Source organism: Xiphias gladius, chromosome 19 (genome assembly GCF_016859285.1).
Source record: "Xiphias gladius isolate SHS-SW01 ecotype Sanya breed wild chromosome 19, ASM1685928v1, whole genome shotgun sequence".
NCBI lineage: Eukaryota > Metazoa > Chordata > Actinopteri > Istiophoriformes > Xiphiidae > Xiphias > Xiphias gladius.
In genome coordinates, this window is record NC_053418.1 from 14,057,501 (window position 1) to 14,080,147 (window position 22,647).

Genomic DNA, 22,647 nt, shown 5'->3' on the forward strand with positions numbered 1-22,647 from the left:
CCATAAAGATGATTCTAGCACACAGGAGGAGAAAAGTGCAGTGCAGCTATTCAAAGAAAGACATTTAGATTATGTAATTGTTTGAAAAAAATATTATGTAATTTTTCTCCTCTTTTTCATCAACAAAAATATAGAGATTTTGATAAAGTTTTTATTTTCTGAACTACATTTTAGTCTTGCCTTTTTTCATCAAAGATATTTCATGTTCATATAGTCACAGTTAGTGTTTAATGACTTCGGTGCCGTCTCGTCATCGTTTCATCTTTGTTATGGAAAAAAAAAAAAAAGGTTGTTTACGAACACTTAGTCATAGTTTTCATTAACGAAAATAACACTATTTCAAATAAAGCACTGGGTTAGATCCGTGTTTGTATTTGTGTGAATGTGTGTGTGTGCTCCAGGCTTCACTCACCTGAGTTTTCATCCACCCTCTCCTCCACAGTGTGGTCCTTCTGATGGACCCACTCGCTGTTGCACTTGAAATAAATCTGCGTGGCGGGCGTTGCTTTGCAGTAGAGATTGACAGGCTTATTTTTGACAATGTAGCCTTCCTCAGGTTCGAACAGGAAGTGGGGTAAGGGCTCCGGAGGGTCGGAGGGGAAAGTTTCTGGGAGCTCGCTCAGACTCAAGAAGTCATCATCATCTCTCACTGTGGGAGGAAGAAAAGGATACGGTTAAAAGTATGACAGTCACATCTATTCAGTAGAGAATATTTTTCACAGTTTCAAGCTCGATCGGTTTTTGTTTTATCAACTCACTCTGAGGACTAACAGGGTACAAAGTTGGTTCAGAGAGAATATGCTGCATTTTTTAAATCAATTACTCTCGTTCTGTGATTCACACCAGGGAGCAGCATTGTCCAACACTTTCCCGTGAACTGAGTGTGTACTAGACATTGCCGTTTTCATCTGATTACTAATAATTGCCGTGTCACAACCCAGTGACCGCAACAGAGAACAATTTTCATCCACTGAGCCATAAAATGCACCTTTAATCAGCACATGATTGTGGTGTCCATTTGTGGACAAAGACAAATTGATAGAAAGGAAGCAAAAGAGAAGGGGAGATATGAAGAGGGCCACAACGCCTGTTTGCATCAATATCAATGATCTAGCCCCTGGGTCGAACTTTGGTCTGCTGTCATGCAGTTTGAGCATTTCCACGTCCCAGTCTGCCTAATGACTAATGTCAAAAGATCCATTATAAACTGTTGTGAGCTTGCTTTAATATTATTGGAGTAGTACTTTATATACTATGGCTATGGCTAACTGTAGACTTGACTGAGACTGCTGCAATAGAAAACTTAACTTTGCTCAAGAACAGACCATCTACGGCACCATACCCCCCCCTTACTTTCCATTCAGAGCAGAATTGCACAAAGAAATGCAGCCTCTCTTTCTTTTTATCGACACTGAGGTTGTCTGTCTGAATAAACTTTATTGGAATTGTCAATCAACTAAACCGACCAGGGATTCCATGCTTACATACGTCTTGGCTGGTCAATTGATCCTTACAGTATGAGCATAAATTCATAGGTTCAGGCCATAGAGAAGTGCCAATTTAAACATGTAGTTTGAGTAACACAATGTAAATTCGTAAAAATGCACAGTGTCTGCCCAGCTTTAATCAGCAACAAACAAAAGTTCTGATATACACCAACCAACACCTTGCAGCACAACTACTTAAAAAAAATATTTGCCTCATGCAAGTTTAAACCTATACAGACAGCCTGGAAATCCCAAAAGATCTCCAACAGTGGGATTCAGAGGAAACACAAACAGCCTTACATGAATATAAACAAATGTAAGGGAGACATAACAGCACCTACATATACACTAAATAATCTCAATCAACCCAATGGAAACCTAATTCAAATCAATAAATAAATGATACTGTATGTAACCTATAATACACTTGAACAATAAAGCTTTTAATTGACACAAGCTATTTTCTCTTCCTGTTACAAGCACTAGAAATATTTATTATCAGTATCAATTAGGCATACAGTTAAAGGTCCTTCCTATTTTAATCAAGTCTTAATCTCAAACTTTTAGGGCAACAGTTGTCACAAATTAAGCTATGGAGGACAGTAGAGAAAAAAACGGGCAGAAAAGGTACTGACAGACTGCAGGAAAAAACTGAATAGACAGAGACAACCCTGAGGGCATCAGCAACTTCATCTTCCTCCATCCTGCTCTCTCTCCTCCACTGTCTTTTAAGTCTGTCCAAACTTCGCACCCACCCATGGCCTCAATCACAGGGACACCAAGACTGTTTTGTCACCAGGTTGCCAAGGTCACCAAAACACAGAGGATTACAAAAGCAGGTGGGAGGGGGAGGAAGAGGCCTTTCTTTATTTACCTCCCACAGACACACATGCACATATATTAAAGGTTCACACAGACACACACACCCACACACACACACTCACTCACTCACAAACACGAATGCACATTTTCTTCTTCTAATTTGTAATTTCCCTTCACTCCATCATCATCCAGTTTCATTAAAACTGTCTAGACCATTTATGTGTGTGTATGTGCTTCTGTGTGTGAATGCCTCACCTGGAGAGCTGTGAGTCATGGGAAAATTTTATCAAACAGAACCTTTTTTGACACACATCTTCAAGGTGCAACCTCTTTTCAACCCTAATGTGCCATGGCTTAAGTAACACAGACACTCCTACAAAAACAAACAATATACAAAAAGGTTACACGTAATTGTAGATTTATACGCCTGTGCACATGCGAACACAATCTTCTATTCCTCTGCCCTGACTGAGTGTGTAGTTGCAGTCCTTATCTCGGAGAATAGCAGTGCGCTGTGGGCTAGGAGCTAAAAGCAGCTTAGGTAATACAACAAGACACAAATAAGGGGGAAAATGAGTAGGCAGCGTCTCCACTTTGATGTCACAAAGCTGACATTTTCTCTCGTAGGTCTGTAATTAGTTCTCGGAGAGTATGAAAATTGGTAGACATTTTCACTGCATAATTTCATTATCTGTGGGAAATTTTCTCCCACTCTTGGTTATTTATCCAGTGTCATGTTCACCCATTTCTCTGTCACTCTCATTTTTTAACTTGCTGCACTGCTCCCTCTTTCACTACTGCACATTTCTTGTTGCTTTATGTTTCTCCACAACTCTGCTTCACACCCTTCCACCCCTCCTGCTCTTCACTTTGCCCCAACACCCAGTCTCACCCTCATCTGTCATTCAGAGCTGGGGGGGTTTGTTGCTCTGGAGCGACAACTATAAATTATTGATTGGCACAAGAAACATGATAGCCAGAGAAAGGGGTGGGTGGAATGGAGAAAAGGGGAGGGATGGAGAGAAATTTTCACATGAATAAAAGCTTTGTCTCAAAAATGCCTACTATTTCCTTCCGTTCTGCACCATCCTTGCTTCTCTGGTCCTGTCCTTTTTCTCTCACCACCTCACACGTTTCCTCTTCCCATTTTATTCTTTTTCCTTCTTCTTACTAAATCTTATCTTTTCCTCATGTTTCTGATCCTCTTTAACCCCACTTCTCTCTCCTGATCTCCTGACAGGGTGAATTACTGATCCTAACAGCCAAGCTCATAAACGTCTTGCCTGAATGCTGTCATCAATAATGGATGGCTGTAGCAGAACAAAGTCGAGGTTCGATTTACGGTATGTAGTAAATATGTACCAGGGGCATAAAACCACATTTATTCACTTGCTCACAGCTGTAGGCCTGCCCACTTCAGAAAACCTACAAACCCAACCAATAAATATCTGTAAATGTGTTAAGAATGATGTCATCAGAAGTGACCAATCACATTCAAGTGTCACAGACAATGTGAACTGCTCTATCATACGGATAGAGAGATTGATCAGTGGAAGATGGAAAGAGAGGAGAGGGGTAGATTGAGGGAGGAAAAACTAATGAAATGGGCTTGTATTATTAACATTAGTGGACATGATGTGAAGCGATCCATATACTACCCTACAAATATACCTTTACTATTAAAATAACAGAAGCAACTCATTGGCATAGATTTGCACATGGATGGTAGGAACATGTTCCTACCAGTGTCAATGCATTGTTACGTTGCAATTGTCAAAATGTCTTGTCGTTTTAACTACTCAGTGTTATTGGTAATAGTCTACACAGAGTTGCCAGGTTTTTGTGTTTTCAGGAAAAAAGTAGGCAACTCTGATGCAGAGACCAACAGCAAGGTTGGGGGGATAATTAATACTTAATTGAGACTTACTTACAAATATGTTTCTATCATGTATCCATGTATCTATTGTACCAAGTGAGCCTTGAAGCCACTCAACAGATATACAAATAGCTAACACTGTAACACAGGCTCTTAGGCTGAGGAATTCAAAGGTATGCAACCATTTCTGCGACCCAAAGCCAGTGAAACTGAGCCATATAGGGTCAGAATGCCTCATCGGGTAGGAGTGTGTGTTTGTGTCTGTTTGTGAGTGTGTGTGACCGGGTCTTGTGTTCTCAGTAAGTGGTCTGTGATGTGTATCAGCGCAGTAGCTGTGGAAATCATGAGATCATACCTCTTAATGTCTTATCTGCTGGTTAGAATCAGCAGCAGCTGCAAAAACATATGCATACTGAGAAACAGGCTCGCACACACACACACACACACACACACACACACACACACACACACACACACACACACACACACACACACACACACACACACACACACACACACACACACACACACAGATTCACTCACTCACTCAGTCAGTAAATAGACATCCAAACACACTTTCATAACTGGTAACCCTTTACCTGTAATCCTCTACCACAGCCACTATCGACAACACACACACACACACACACACGCACGCGCACGCACACACACACACACACACACAAGCTGGAACGATCCATATGTATCTCTGACACTTTTGCTGCCAAATTACACAAGTCACACATAGACATACACAGACAAAAATAAAATGCACACACCCACACAAACGCAAAGGTGGAAAACATTTGTGTACACTAGAAGAGAAACACATATTTCTCCTTTTTCTTGCAATCTCTCTCACTCTCTTTTTGAGCCTATCTTTCTGTCTCACAAACACACACACATTGTTTCTCGAACACAAGAAAATACAAATACCTATTCTCAGCGCTTATATTACCCAGAGCCCCTGGCCCCAGAACTATTGCCTACAATCATTCCACAAAACACATACAGACATAACACACACACACACACACACACACACACACACACACACACACACACACACACACACACACACACACACCTTTACTCTTTATTATATCACATTCAACAGAAAAGACCCATTTGAATCTCGAAAGGGCTTAAGGAGGTAATTCAGGGAGTTATGGGAGATGGCGAGAGAGATGGAAACTGAGGGGAAGTGAGGGATGATGGGCCAGCAGAGAGCTAGTGTATCATTGCTCTGGAATTAGATATATGATGCTGCCCATTTCCCAAACACACACATAGTCAAACACACACAAATATGCAGGCACAGAAAAACATGTCAACAGGAAGCACACAAGCATGCAAGCAAACCCACGAGCATATTGCAAAAGCACGCACACACACACGCACACACGCGCACACACACACACACACACACACACTTAAGTAGACACGCATGCATGCAGCACACAAACAATACTAGGAACATGCATACTAGCATACACACATACATACACAGTGGCAAAAATAGAATATTCTTATCAGCGATTCACCTAAAGAGCAACACTTCAGCGTACCTCTTCCTCCATGAATACTATGAACTGCCTGCTCTCTCAGTTATTCTCTCTTCCTCTCAATCTCTTTAAAAATTTGCTGACATTACTGTTTTAAGAAAAAAACGAATGTGTTTTATTATTATCTCTTATAACATTTTTTTCTACGATCCCATTGAGGATTCAATGCTCAACTGTCTTACGCGTTTACTCATCCACTGTTAAATTATTCATCCTTTGAAACAACATGTGGGTAAGATTTTCTTCACCCAGTTTTGCCTGAGAATATACCTGTAATCAGTGGTTGCTGAGTAGTGTTAAAACATTTTCATTTATGAAGGCATTTAGCATATTATTGTTTGCAGTATTTTGTCTGCTACTGTACCTCTAGCAATGCCTTTTTTGGAATGAACAGATAATTGAGAAAAGCTTTTTTCAATCTATTTTAAATTAAAAAATATTTCAGGCATTTATTAATAATTCTGTCAGGAGCATATGCTATTGTGTCTGTTTTACTCAAGTAGTTTGGGTGTTTTCCGTGTAGTGAGCACAAAAGAACAAATCAAATCACTCTTTGGAACAACTTCCATTCACAGTCATTTGTGTCAAGGGCATTCACTAACTGTTTACCAATGAATACAGATTGGAAAAAAAACTATTAGTTCCAGTAATCACACACTTTTAATCTTCCCATCTTTCTTCCTTTTTTTTAAGCATTTCAGTTTGTTTTTTTTCCTCTCTCCCTTATCCAGAGTTGTATTCAGATGATAAGTGGCTCAGATGAGAGTGATAAATAAAGGCCCAGCAAAGTCATGCTGGTTGACAAAAGACATGATAACATATACACTGCCAGTATGCAGGTGTGTTCATTTCTCTGAGTCAAATGTGTTTATAAAGAAGAGATCGGGGGTGGGTAAAGTCAGTTGACCTACTTGACATAGCATGCCAGGGAATTATACACCATGTCCTGGAGTGTCATATCCCTTTTGAAACAAGACACCAGGCGGCCACACATCATCTGCATCCATTTGAAACTTAATCAGGGTCTTATCCTCAATCGGCACTTTGATAAAAGCCACATTATTCAAGACACGAGTAGACATGCAAAGTGAGAGAACTTAATCACTCCATTAGTTTTGTCCAAAGGGATCAATTAAATTTGCATACATTTGAATATTAACTTCAGGAAAAAACACTAAAATAGTTAAAACTTATACAGTTTAATGCAAACATATACAACAGCCCTACAATAAACAATACCCTTATGAACAATATCATGTTCATTTTTTTGAGAGGTGGTGATTCGACTCTAAAGTAGTTTTTGGTGATGTTGTACTAGCCTGCATTAAATTTCTATTGTTGTGATGACTGTTTCTCAAATTTTCTACTTGGCTACAGATTTGTTGGGTTTTTAGACTGAATCAAATAGAAAAGAAGATCTGCATTATCTTACATGACAGAGGAGTTCCTCTAAGACTGGGCCCACAATAACCATAAATAACCTCAGAAAGATGTAATATAGCATGCACAGCACACTCCTTGTCATAGCAAATTATATATCCACCAGGTTTTGAGGGGTTACCTTGGCAATTCATGATAGCAGAAAGTATTTTGAAAGCTGGAGTATCTCAATATTGGAGCAGACAATGACAGCTGGTTGGCGCCCTCAGACTTTCATTGTGTGTGACAAGTAAGGCCCCAACTAAAGCCTGGAACTAGATTTATGGACCCGACTGCAGAGGGGTGACTGTCAGGCCACAGCTGGCCTCAGTTAAGAAAGAAGTAAAGAAGAGCCACTATTTGTAGAATGAAAAGAAAGGCCTAGTGGTTAAGACACATACCATATACTGTAAGCAAGTCTACGGGGTACAATTTTCTCCTTAAGTCTGATTTTTATTTGATATTTTTGTCCATGTCTAGCTACTGTGGCAGTCATTTAAAAGTAACAAATAACGGTATGGCAACTTTCTGATGTTCTCCATTTTATATGCGCTTGAGAGCCATCACTGCTTGGTAAAATGTATTCAAACTATACTTTGACATTTTGGGATAGAGCCCAGTTAATTTACAGTCTCAGTAATTATATTATATAATATGCATAACTTATTTATTCCCAAATTATAATTCTGAAATCCCTGCCTCTTGTTATAAAGTCAAAGCGGAGCGTACCCAAAGTGCATATTAGTGTTTGTGTTTGTGTGTGAGTCTATGAAATTGCAAATGTTTATGCATTTGTGTGTTTATGTGCATTTATGCAGATGTGTTGTGCATCTTAGTGCCTCCACAGTTTCATGTTATTGACTATATACATCTGAATATGTATGAATATACAGTATGTGAGTATTTAATGTTCTATTGCAGCATTCTGGAGTATGTATTTCCATGAGTAGCTAAAGGCCCCTTTTTAATCATAACAAGGCAATTTTTATGGCTGATATGCCAGATAGCAGGCTTAAACTTAAAAGTTGAAATGCTTAATTTATTTTAGTTAGTATTTATTAAGTATGTTTTATTTTAGTTTTTAGTAGTTCTAGTGGCATGGCGATAGGAATGGTCGGTCAGCCTGCCACCTTGGTCGAGACTGAAATGTTTCAACAACTACTGGATGAATTCCAGTGAAATTTTGGACAGACATTCATGTCCCCCAGGGGATGAAGCCTGCTGAGTCCGATGATGCCTTGACTTTTCCCAAACAACTTTTTTTTTTCAGCAGTTTTGCTACAAACTCCAATTAAGCACACTAATGACATGCCAGAAAATTCAGTCAACAACAAAAACATCAATGAGCTTAGGAGTTTCCAATGGACTGAAAAAATATCTGCAGAAAAGATTTTGCGCAAAAGCTAATTTAACTTATTTGAATGATCTGAATCTCACTGATATGATTTGTATTTTGAGGTCACAAAGCTCAAGATTAAAGGGGAGTTATTAAAAAAGATAAATAGTAGGGAAGGAATAGAAAGAAATGTATTTATTGTAAAGAAAACAAAAAGAAAATGTTTCTTCATCGCACTTGACTTGAGGCAAAAACCATCTCATGTTTGAGCATCATATTGAGACACTCACAGTTGGACATACATCACACATTTATACAATTGGGCACAGTCGCATTTTAAGCAAGGACACATACAGCACAGGAGCAGCTGATGAGTGGGTGTTTGCAGGTAGGCAGTGTGAGAGCACTTAGCTATTTTTCATGTCCATCTCTGCCAAACATTGCATGCACACATACACACAAACAGATACTTCACAGGACTGTATGTATATATATGATTGTCCTGAAAGACAACTGCTACAGCCGTTCTTAGTTCCTGCATTATTTTAGAGCTTCACTCTCTTCCTCTATCATTTTCTTTCCTCTTCTTCTCTCCCTTTTCTTCATCTTTCACTTTGCCCTTATGAAAGTTTTCTTGCTTCAATCTTCTGCATATGAATTTCTCAGCTATTTCTTCCTCACTCCACAAGATTTGGTAAAGTAGCCTCGTTCTAAGCCTCAGAAGGAGAGAGAGACAGAGAGAAGGGAAAAGTATACAGTGTAGTGCTCAATGTCCCCCTCTATAGGGAAGTGAGTATGCCTCCTTTGTCCTGAAATGGCTCTTAAGCCAGTACTTATCTCCAATTTCTGCGCTGCAAGTCAGCTTAAGTGTACGGATACACCTCAGTGGACAGCACAGGATGGTCCGCAGAACGGGTTTATATCCGAGTCCGCCCTTTCAAGGTTGAGCACTAAGCAATGTGGCTTTGGTTACTGGTTTTCGAATGTGTCTTTCATATAGTGCTCGGTACGTGGGTTGAACCCTAAACGCCACACTATCAGCCACTGTGATCATCTGCTGCAGTCCCCAGTTATGCTGTGGGTTTTAATTTCACTTACTCCTTTTGAACTAGATCACTAGTGTTAGAACCAATGTCCATAAAGGGCAAGTCTCCTCTCTCCCATCTATCAGTTCCTTATCTCTACCTCTCTTCAGTTATGCTAAATAAAAACCAGACTACACAAGACTCGTGAAATTCGACTTGTTGCAATTACAGAATCCATCTTGTCTTTTTCCCCAAACAAATTCGCAACATAACACTTGTGTGTTTCTTTTGCCAAACACAAGAAATGAGTTTACAAACCATCACAGGTGTAATTCGCAAAACTGTTAAATCACAGGGTCTGTCTGAAACTGAGTAACGCAGTGTAATTGCATTAACACCATAATGGGAAAGAAATGCATTTGGGCAGGAGAAAAACAGATAGCCTAAGAAAACAAGGAGAAAACCGGCAATCACATGGACAATCAGACAAAAAATAATTACAGTCATTTCACAATCACAAAGTTTTGTATCACATTTGATATTACACACACAATTGTATTCACACCACACACATCCACATTCAGATGGAATATCTCATTCATATGTATAGTCTTATGTAAGCTTGTGGGGGTACAAAGTTGTGCAAGTTGCTGTGTAATGTTATCTTCCAGATGGATTCTGTCTCCCTTATCCCAGGCCTGAGGGAAAAGCAAAGCTTCGCTTTCATTCATGTTCTACTATCACAGCTCAGCATCGTTATTAATACAAGCAGCCAGCGCAGGGCAGTGCATTAGAATATCAAAACATTGGCTGGGGAAGGACTTCTATTTTCAGGGAGATAGGATAATGTTTTTCTGGGTGGCTGACAGCTGATAATATGGCTGGCTGGTTGAGTGCACGTCTGTGCTGTATGATCCACGTCTCACTATCCACCTGGCTCTCTCTGTTCAGTGTGTGTGCTGGCATATTTTCCACCTGTCAGTAACTCTCTGTGCAGGTCTGTCTGTTTTTATGATTACTTTTTTTCCTATCTCTCCAATACGTATGTCTCTCGGCACCTTTTCATTTTGATCTGTGATGTCTTTCCTGATTCCCTAATAAAACCTGTTTATAGTCACATTTTCTGTGCACGTTTCTCTTTTTTTCTGTTTACTTGCAGCCTACTTTCACTCTCCTTTTGCCTTGGAGTAATGATATAGATTTAGCCATCCTTTTCTCTTTGGTCACTTCCCCAGGGGCACATTTCACATCAACCACAAGCCACCCTGCCACTTTTTGCAAGACTAGGTCTCCTCTTCCTCAAGGCATTTTCATCATTTTTTCTCTTGTGTTCTTCCAATACATCTGTTTTCATATATTTCATCCTTCCTTTCTCCTATCACCTATCTCCACGTCCCTATTGCTTCCAATTGCTCCCCTGTTTCCTTCCAGTTTTGTAGATGATCTATTTGATAAGTAAAAAATGGTACAATACACACACACACACACACACACACACACACACACACACACACACACACACACACACACACACACACACACACACACACACACACACACACACACACACACACACACACACACACACACACACACAATAAAATAATGAAGATGGCCTCAACTCAAATGATTAAGAACAGCTTACAGGCTCACTTCATTTGAAGATTTTCCCATATTTTGGCTATTTTATTCAGAGCTGAGGATAAAATTGGATCAGACATTTCACTGCTCATGCCTTTCTCCATCTGGAGGCTCACTGTCTCTCTCTCGCCTTCTTATCCCTCCTATCTACTGTCTCTCCATACCACCCTCATTCCTTTCGACCACATAACTTGGTTTCTCTCACTCGACTAGTCGAACTCTCCTTATCCCCTGCTGTCTTCCTTTCCTCTTCCCCTCCTCCTGAGTCCTCCCTCCATCCTTTCCTCCTCCTCTCTTTGGCATCTTTCCACACTTCCCGCTCTCATCTTCTATCCCCGTTTCTCGCCTTTCTCCATTTCACTCTTTCCTAACACTTTGCCTCCCTGCTTTGCTCTCTGGTGTCCTTCCACCCCACCAAACATCCCTCTCTCAGTCTTCTTCTCTCGTCCTTCCTTTACTTCTTCATCTAAAACTCTTCTCGTTTTTCACTACTTCACTTGCTCCCTATATCCTTCCCTCCCTCCCTCCCTCCTTAGGTCACTATAAATAGAGCCTCAAGGGGGTTTCATAATGGACTTCTGCCTCTGACCTTATTACAGAAACATTACTGACCATACTTCTCTCTCTTGCCCTCTTCTTGCGTTCTCATGCATACTCACAGACAGAACACTATTGTTTCTCCCATCTCTCCCTTATTTTAATAATGATTACACGCTATCTATAAACTACAACTAAAGATGTAAATCTGTTTCTTTGTAAAACTCCCACTTAATCTTTCCCTGTTTGTTCTCCTACTCTTCAAAACAGCTTCTCACTTTGGAATTTCTTTTCACCATTTTGCTGTCCTGTGGGTCCCACATTTTGTCACAATTTGTCACATAATTTCCTCTTAATCTTGACACGATTGAAAAACATTGGCGAATCGTTAGTGTGTTATTTGTCTTCTACAAGGATTTTTCACAGTGGGGAAAAAATAAAAGTACTAATTTGTTCTTGAGCTAACATAAAAACACATCATTAGTGTTGCATTCTTCCTTGAAACCAGTGGCTTTGGTTGTAAGCTAATGAGCCTGCTCTCAGCTAGTGTTACCTACTGGTTTTAATGATAAATGCCAGCAGTGCTGCCATGCCAGTTTGGAATCTCAAGTGCCCACATTTGAGAAAGAAAAATACTAAAGTCCAAAATGGCAAGTTATTCCTTTGACCCCATCTCCATTGTTTTGTTCCCATTTCTGTCTGATCCTCTGCTGCCAGAGTCCTAATTAACTTTTATCTTGGGTCTGGTACCCTCACAAGTACTAATTTCTGAAATGAGCTGTGCTTGAGCTTGTGGGAACTAGAGCAGTGGTTACTTAGTAGAGGCATAACGATTTCAAGAGTGTGGCTGTGTGTGTGTGTGTGTGTGTGTGTGTGTGTGTGTGTGTGTGTGTGTTTGTGTTTGTGTTTGTGTGTGAAAGAGAGAGAGAGACAGCGAGAGACAGAGAGAGGGACAGCAGGAGAGAAACTGCCTTATTTTATTTTCAGCCTTATTTTGGTCAAATCCAAAGCTTTTTAGAATGACACAATGGGCTTTGAATGGGTTTCATTGTCGTCTGGGCAGAAGAACATTCCCAGCCCACAAAAGACTAAATCTTAAATATTACTATGACATATTAAATTTTACAATTAAGTATAATTTTAAGTCATTAAACTACAATGATGCGTTGATTGCAATGCAGTGATATTTTTCTCCTTGCCTCATTTCATCTTACGCAAATGCACTTCTGTACAGTAGAAGAAGACAACCGGTCATGACTTGCCAGATAGTTAACTGAATGTGTTCTGGATGGTTAGTCATAGAGAATATAAAGACTAAAATAGAGGAACTTTTAAATCGTCATTTGACGTCTTAGCCAGGTAAGGGGGATTTTTCAATTGGTACCATTTTTCAATGGTACTGTATGCACAGAAACTTCATACATGATTCAACATATGAGCCATGTTGACTGTATGCTTGCTATTCATGGTGAGCACTTTTACATGAACATTAAAGATTCATTTCTAACATAAAGTGTAGTTAAGTCTGAGACGGTTTCAACATTAACCTTGACATGCCATCTTCCTGTTCTTGGTGCTATAAACAGTGCACGTAAGCATAAACATGTAGTTCGTCACTCGGCAGCAGGGAGTGTGTACAATAAGTTGAAGTGTCCTAGTTGTTCACTCAAACTTAAATTAAACACAGCCTGAACTTCATTGACTCCCCCAGAGAAATACATGGACTCATGTTGGTGCGGATAAACATGCAGCTATAGGAGCGGCTGAGTTTCTCTGTTGTGTCATTGGTTTGTTGACTGGCGGTTGATCGCAAACCATTTTGACATGTGGCCCAAATGCAACCCATTGATGCTGGTGAGTGCACAAACAATGGTGAAGCTTGAAGGCATGGGTATACAGTTCAAAGTTGTGAGAGACTTCACAAGCTGAAAAGGCAGCAGGCAGTAAGACTCCAAAATTTTTTTAAAGAGGCAAAGGGAATAATGAGTAACTTCTGCCAGTAAAGTCTTTCTACCTTGAAGAGAAATCTTCACTTTAATCTGAAATATTTCTGTTTTTTCTTTTCTAAGCACTTTGGGCAGCAGAATGGTGTCATGAGTGAGAGGACTATCCTTAAAAAGAGTTGAAGAGTTGAAGCCCCATGGCTCCATGTATTCACACTTCTCAGAACTATTAGTGCTGTTCTGTGGCAGATGTTTTCTGTTATTTCTTTACGGGCCAAGAGATTATTTTACTATGGCAAAATTTTCCTTTCAGTTATTATGGAGAAACCAAAAAATCCTAGCTGTGAGTTTCATATTAATTAAGGAATGACCATCAAAGCACAATTGAAAGAACAAAGGGAAAAATTTCAGGACAAGTTCTTCCTTCAGATAGTTAGGATGCAGTTGTATGAGACCTAATTTCTCTCTCTCCAATTCAATTGTGATATCAGTATTAAACAGCTAATACATTCCTACCATGAACTATATACTGCAAGCCATCCCACCTCACAACAAAAACATTCCTTACTGTTTTTATCATAAGACAAAGCATAGAAGTGACCAAAGTAAATCAAATGTCATGACATCATGTGGTGAAAACAATATGGTAAAGATATTACATCACAGAAACATTAGGAAAGGTACTCTATTGGAAACATGGCTGGAGGTTGTGTGTTCAGTCCTAGGCGAATCAATTTTAAGATTCATTTCCATTTCAGTATATTCTGAAATGCAATTTAATTCCATTTAACACAGAGTCACTGTGCGGTTAATTATGTATTTACAAATCTCATATTAGCTGGTCAGAAAATAGATCACAGCATTATGCAGCAAAGTATGAAGTTCAGATTCAGTTCATGTGGAAAGGAGTTAAATGTATGCATCATTAACTTTTACTTGACTAGTTTGGGGACCAAATTCTTAACAGTCCACTCATAGTGCTGAAGGACACTCTGCATTAGTAACACATGGTTAATAGAAGAAGGTTAACAAGAACGTTAAGAGTTCAAATCTGCAAGAAGTGAAGTGGATTTCATTGCTTATGTCCTATAGGACTACCGACTATGGTGTATAGTTTTTTAAATGAAGATAAACTCGACACCTAGTTATGGAAAGTTGTATTAAAGGATATGTGTAGTGCTGTTTTGCCACTGCCTTTAAAAGCTTCTAAATATATGGCTGTCATTATACATTACACGACAGTATGTAAACAGCAAGATCAGGTTCAAATGTAGAAACACTAAGTGCTCGGCTTGTTGCTTTTGTGCATCCTGTCAGGCTTCACATTAACATTAAAAACATACATATAAAGGCCATTAGAAAATATAGAGATGCCAGGAGATGATCAAAGCTGAAGAAGCCAAAGGTTAGAAGTTCAAATCCTGAAGTGAACAAGTGACTGAGTCACTCTGTTTATATGTGAATTTGTCTAGAAAAAAGATGTATGGATATGTTGATAGGCTGGAAGCTGAAGTTGCCCCAGGGCTACCAGTCCTGCATGACTGGGTCTTTTCAGTGAGGCCCCACACAAGGAGAGGCAGTGAACAGGGGAAATAACAAGTGGTTAGTTAGTTAACTGGGGTCACAAGGTCAGAGGTGATGAGGCTTTTAAGTGTGTGTGTGTGTGTGTGTGTGTGTGTGTGTGTGTGTGTGTGTGTGTGTGTGTGTGTGTGTGTCCTTCTATCTTTGCGAGGATCAGTTTGCGTTTTAGACCTTGGGAGTGAGGACATTTTGGGAAAGTGAGGACATTTTGGCCGGTCCTCACAACTTTAAAGGGCTGTTTGAGAGTTAAGACTTGGTTTTAAGGTTCAGGTTATAATTAGGTTTGGGTTAGGGCAAGTTTTGGGGTTGGGTATTATGACCAGTGTGTGTCCTCACACAGACAGAGGTACAAGGATGTGTGTGTGTGTGTGTGTGTGTGTGTGTGTGTGTGTGTGTGTGTGTGTGTGAGAGAGAGAGTGAGTGAGTGAGTGAGTGAGTGAGCCATAAAGAAGAAGTGCTGTATGATGAAAGAGGCTCTGTGCAGGTGGACGCTGAGGTCAGAAGTTGAAATGTTGTGGGGGCCTAACAGAGAGGATTCACTGCATGACTGAATTTGTTTGCAGCAAGCTGCCCTGTCAGAGACCTGATGAATGGGTTTTAAGTGTTTCAGCCTTTAAGCTCAGAGGTAATGGACTACAGCTGAATGAGCCCCTACTATTGTTTTCAGAGAGCTGCCATGTGGAAATTTTATGCTTGTAGACGGTGTATGTTCTGACCAATCTTAATCGATCAATCAAATGTGCTGCTTTCATTTGTGGTATTAGCACCATTTGTAGCAGCAAAGAGAAATGTAATGAAGTTACATAATGTGTACACTGCAAAGCGTGGATGTTATGTAAACAGTTTCACCAAGGCTTTTATAAGGTTTACGGCCTCATTGTAGCTTAGTCAGTTTTTTCTGCAGTATTAACGGGCATTCAGAGCCACAACAGCCCACAACACAGGAAACAGTTGGGGGCATGTTGTTTAAGGTACCAGTGAGACAGTGAAATTCCATCCAGGTAGCCCAGTTGGAATTAAAGATGAAGGAGTTTAAAGGTTTATCAGACACCAAAACACTGCACAAAAGTTTAAAATACTTAGACACAATTATCTATTTATTTGTTTGTTTTTTACAACTCTGGAAAGTTATCATGGTGGCAACTATTTCATCTTTTGTCGAAACATTTGCTAGGGAAACAGTAGAAATTTTCTGCTCATGTTACAAAGGAATTCACCAATAATGTGCCTTTGTATATATGGGAATAGCCGGTGCAGCATCTTGTGGGATAACAAGTAAAACAAAGTAAGAACAAAAATTCAGTTTGACGTTTTTTTTGCCTGACGATCCATAAAACTGGAAACAGTTCACTGTAAATAAAAAAATGTGGGTTTACCCCAATCTACATCCCTGGGGCTTGGATTTAAAATGACTGGCCACCTGTGACAGTCTCGTGAAACTAACCATCTACTGGGCAGAGCTACAAAAAATTAAAATCAAAAGAGCAGAGCAGTGCATACAAGCAGGTGTTATCTACCCTGCTACAGGTCGAGCCATATCACAATCCTGTAAGCCACCGCAGGTACATTGCAGTACTAGATACTAACGGTGCTATTATGTTACATTATGTCACTTTCCCATCATGTAACATCTAGTCTCAAAGATTATAGATAAGTTGATCATCCCTTATCCTTTAAATTGCAGTGTTATCATGAACTGGTGAGGAGATAAAGTAGCTTTCATTTTGATAAAGTTCCAGATTTAGAGGTTAAAGTTAATTAACTATGGCTAAAAATTCACTCACTTATAATAGAGAATTTGCCAAATCTTTTAAAGTGAATTAAATATGATCTTTTGTAAAGGATAGCATATTGTGTAAATGTAAAATAGATCCACTCGGAAGGCTTATGCAAACTTTTCGGCATCAATGCTGTAATTGGAGTTAGATTACTTTTCTATAGCGGGAGAAACAAAAAAGACTCATTCTCGTTATATCAGTTTCCCACAGTCTGGTTGTCAGAGGGCAGTGACATGGGGACAATTTTTCTTTGCCACAGTCTGGGGTCATTTTAACAAGATATTTCAATCCCCCCTCCCCTTACTCTCACTCACTCTCTCACTCAAACACACACACACACACGCACACACACGCACACACACGCATGCACACGCACACACACACACGCACACGCACACACACACACACACATGCACACACACAAAACCTTTATTGGCCTTAATATTATTCACTGAGATACACAAAGCATATTTCACAGGCAACATCATGTCTACTTATTATCTTTTTGTACGTATGTCGCCTATGTGTATGTATCCTCTTTTTGTGTTTTGTGTGGAGATACAAGCTAACGGAGCAAAGGAGCAAGGAGAAAAGAAGAAAGAGTAGGAGGGTGAAAAAAGAGGAATAAATGGTGGTAGAGAGAGCCATGGAGGAGAACAAAAGAATTTTAGCTCAGAAAAAAAAGTGGAAGATCTTGAGTCCTTGAATATGTTTTTTTTCCCTTTTGTCTGTCACTTTTTTCTCTGGCTATTGATCTCAATGCTGGCTTGGACATACAAGTATGCTGTACATCCACTTTTCTCTCTACATACTCAATACAAATGACCACACTAAAGAATAGAGACTAAAACCTAAAGGAGCAATGCCATGATACTGATTTTATTATAAAAACCATGCCCTCGACTAGTAGTAATGAGCCTGGAAGAGTAAAATGATATAAGATGATCAAGGGGTGAAAACTGATAACTATAAATTAATAACTGTGTGAAACAGTGTGAAAGTGTCTTTATGAGAGGACATTTTTTCATACATGTAGCTTGTGGGGAAAAATCCCTATAAACTAAGCAAAATTAACCCTGAGTTTATTCTTGACCGCAGAATTAGTGCAAGAAAATCTTAAGTCAAGGTCCACTTAATAAATAAAAAGGCTTCAGCCACTGTGAAGTCTAAGATGCGAGGAATCCTTGCAAAAAGCTAGAAAGTGGACATTGTGTTAAGATTATTATAATTTATTTGTTTATTTAATCATTTGTCAAAAGCCTATCATTGCTTTTACCCCAAACCCCCAAGTGCAACATTACAAAGAGAATGGCCTTTATTTTTATGAGTGTGTGAGAGTGAACTCCTGAGCAGTTGCCTGAGCAATAGCAGAACAAGCTGCCCTGATTATAGTTCACTAGATTGAAATTTGAACCCAATACGATGACCTCCATGGGGCATGTCCAATGGCATTTCAGCATTAGCGGACATAGTAGTTATGGCGGTGAGCATTATACTACAGCTCTGTAGGATGCAACACTCTTCATCCTGCACAATTTCATCAACAACACTAACCTGATTTTTAAGTGTGTGTGTGTGCGTGGGTTAGTGGTTAAGCTCGTCAACTGCATAAACTTATGCAATCTTGTGTGAAAGGGTGGCGGCTGAGGATTAACCAGAGACAGCAGTGTGGTTTCAGTGAGCCAAATGGGGGCAAATATAATGCAATATTTTACTTTTTTCACCTGCCTCTGCAGGGAGGTCAGAGCCCAAGCTCACCTACGGAGAAGCATTCCTGGTGCTTCTGGGAGGGATTCACCATCTTGTTTCATGGACACTACACCAGGGAGGACACTTGCATACTCAGAGCCTGACAGATGTGCCTTGAGTTAGGGGAAACCTATGCCACTACTATGGTATGACAAAAACCTGTCCATGTTTTAATTTTTCTTGTTTTTCTGTAAAAGTTGTTGTTAATGGGAGAACAAACAGTGGTGCTGTGGAGATTGAGCTGGACATAGAGCTTTAATGCCTTTCTTATAAACACCAAAACAGCAGGAAAGATGGGAATGAGGACGTCATGAAAAGCGAAACAGTGACAGAAAAGGAGTTGTGAGCTTGGGATGATAGAGATAGGCTAATCTCTGCCTGTTGTACATTATTAGGGAAAACACCTTCATTACTTCTGTCTTTCTTCTGTCCCCATGTAGTTTCTTTCACACACGTGCACGTGCACACACACACACACACACACACACAACAACACACTCACTCACTCACTCACTCACACACACTGCGGTGGAATCAGCATGTGATTTAGACTGGTGTGATTAATGACATTCTGTGCACCAGTGAGCAGATGAACCAGAAAACAGCCCAAACATTATCATAACCTGAAAGACCTAATTACTGCAGTGAAAATCTGACAGACGTGTGTGTGTCCATGTTTGTGTGTGTGTGTGTGTGTGTGTGTGCGTGCATGTTGAGGAAGAAGCAAGTGGGAGGGGGGGTATGTTTATGACCCTGCTATGGAATTTTACGCCGTGTTCCCTCCATCCCTTTTGTGTCTTTCACCATTCAGGTGCAAATTAGGAATATGATAATGGCCATATTATATATTATAATGAGTGTGTGGCATGTTTGCATGCACAGAACAGCTGAAGGAGGAGGACTTTCTGAGCGTGAAGACAGCAGCAGAATCTAAGCCTCCTATATGGTAATGATCAAAGTCTCCTCATAAAAGTGAAAACAGCTCACATAAATGTAAAAACAGACAATTTCCTCATCCAGTATCCGCTTCATAGTGAGGATATGGTTCATCGGTTACCAGCTATATGCAGATGCTTTGCAAGTGACCAGAAATCAACCACTCTGGGTACTTAGGGAGTTTAGCAGTGAAAATGTGAGGGGTCTGTCAGGCTGTGAGACTCATAAATGTATTCTGATAGTAATGGATGCAATTTTTATTGATACACTGGCCAAATTGAAAATATATTCAAAAATGTATGAATACAGAAAAATAACTGAAGGCACACTGAGGATACAAACTTTGCTGTTGCACCCAAAGACATGGATGCTAGACAACTTCCAACTATGTATAACACTCTACTCTTAGCATAAATAGTCATACGTTCTTAGCTGATATACAACACACTTTTGCACTTCAACAGACAACTGCATGTTAAGTTTGCGCCAAACAGTTCATTTTGCAGCTATGAAGGAGATCTATGAAACAAGACAGACTCACTAAATTGTCTGTTGACCCAACCTCTGATTTGAAGTCAGCTTTTTATTCTGGTATCTCATGGTGCAGGGTAATGGATGACACTGGATCAGATACTGTACTGGATCAGCATCCAGAGCTTCACAAGACACTAGGTTATGGCTGTCTGTTCCTCTCGTCCTCTCGCCTTCCTCCCTTTCGTGCTCTCTGTCATCCTCACAGCATTTCTAACTAAATCCACCCTCAGGCCCCTGGACACTAGAGTAGAGCTGAGGGGAGGAGAGATTGAAGCACAGATGAGAGACAAATAGACAGCGAGGCTGATCACATAGCAAGGGAAAGAAAAAGAGCTGAATGAAGAAGAGAAAAATGTAGATTGAGATTATGGAATTATGAGAAACTGACTAGGGGGAAAAGGGGGGGTGTGACAAATGCAAAAAAAAAGATAAATTGGAAAAAGATGCGAAAAAATCCATTATGGGAAATCACCATAATCACCAATCACAGAATCAACAATCACAAAATCTACATTTTATAATAAAGTAAAATGTTTATGAGTAAACCACCCCTCACTGCTACTCTGCTTATGCTTTTATGACTTTTGACTTTTTATCATGTGTCAGCAATGTTAAGGACAGGCTTTGCCTGCAGATGTACAGTTTTACAGTGGATTGCTCATACAATAGTGCAAACTCAAATTCATAGACATCCAGAGGACACATAAATGTCTGTATTTGTGATAAAAAAAAGTGCAACACATATTGCCAGAAAGATCTGAACAAATACACAAGTAACGACAAAATCAGAACATCTACAGTACATAACAGAAATCACTTGCGACAAAGTTACTGCTGTAGCCTGAACGTTTCAGCCCAGCACTGAATTACTCAGAAAAGAAGATGTGATTTCCTTTGACAAAACAAGCAAAATGTTTCCAGAGTCAAGTCAGACCTGCAGGAAGGAAAAGTGTATGCATGTCAAATGGATATTCAAAATGTAATTTAGACTGCAAAAATGGTTGACACATTAATGAAAAAAACAAAAAACAAAAACCCCAGTTGGTTCTGTATGGACTATTATTGTTCTGTAATGAACACAACTCAGTTGTCAGCTTCTGCCTTGGCAAAGTGTGCTTTACTTGTGTTACGCCAATAAAGCACCCATCAATTTGTGCTGAAGTCTATTGAATTGATAAAGCAGTGGAGTCGAGTAGTAATAGAGAAAGAGAGGAACTAAATTGCTAGGAAAAGACAACCAGAGAGGAAAAAAATACTGAAAGTTTAATAGAGAACAATGTATCAAGAATAACAGGACCCATGTTAAAGTGAGCACTAACAGGAGTCCCATTATTTATTCATTTAATAAAATTAGCATTATTATTTGGACAACATCTTTTATTTTATTCAATTTTTGCAAAAAGATAACCTCCAATTGTTTTCTTGGATCTTGCGTACATGGCCTCCAATACATATTAAAGTAACTTTATAGCGCAAAAAAATGTAACTACAGTCTACATGAGCGGAAAACACATGGAAATTTGAATCCAAAGATCACAGATCAACAGCCAGCTCTGTTCAGTAATTAAATAAACTGTTTATCATAATTCAAGGAGCTCTCATTTCTGTCGCTCTTCTTTGGGAGAGACAGTAATGAGAGGATGAGAGAACAAAGCAAACGGAGCATCAAAAGCAAGTGCTGGCATAGGGTTAAGGAAAGAGCACAAATAGATGAGTTCAATTAAACTACTTATCTGTAATCATTTTAACACAACAAACCTTGTAGAAATATAGGATATTATGATGATGCCTCAGTGAACCTAAGTACATAGACATCAAAGGGAGTGTTTATTGAAGCCCCTCCCCTGCCTGTACACCTTGTTAAGGTTTTTAGTGTGCTAAGACCCCAAGGGTTTCCACAAACGTTTGATGTCTGGGATTAGATGAAAAATGAGATGCTGTTTAACTAACAGCCTGAAATGAGCGAGTGTTTACAGAACAAAAAAGGACAAACATTAAGTGAGCCGCAGTTACCGGAGACATTGCATGGATGCAGGCCTGATGCCCAAATCGACTGTGAATGAATTTAAGATTAGAAAGATGGACATATTTTTCATCTGGGCTTAGTTATAACTATGCACAAATTTTAGCCGTAAACGTTGAAGACGGCTTGTGCCTGGTGACAGTTTATACATAATACTGTATACTTTCAAGGCCACAATGCTAGTACACAACACAAGCCGTTAAGTAGTCACACAATGCTAAGGAGCTGTTCAAATACTGTAATGCTGACCACTGCAGGAGCTTATCAGCATTACGGTTCTGTCAAATCAGGAACTGGTACAAGTTTAACACTGGTCCTCAGTACCAATCTGTAGTCATAAGTACATCAGAAACAAAACAATGTTAGTGGATGAATGACAAACGAGAATGTATATG

The 22,647-nt window shown here is 39.6% G+C and overlaps 1 protein-coding gene across 5 annotated transcripts in view; it reads right to left on the reverse strand.

Annotated features, from left to right (window-relative positions):
- The window catches only part of LOC120805303 (netrin receptor UNC5C-like), a 357,857-nt gene that overhangs the window by 96,635 nt on the left and 238,575 nt on the right, over positions 1-22,647 (reverse strand). For all 5 annotated transcript variants that reach the window (XM_040155423.1, XM_040155422.1, XM_040155424.1 and 2 more), the window contains one exon: positions 413-649. In XM_040155423.1, the coding sequence (XP_040011357.1) occupies positions 413-649 (237 nt within the window). The remainder of the gene's footprint in view (positions 1-412; positions 650-22,647) is intronic.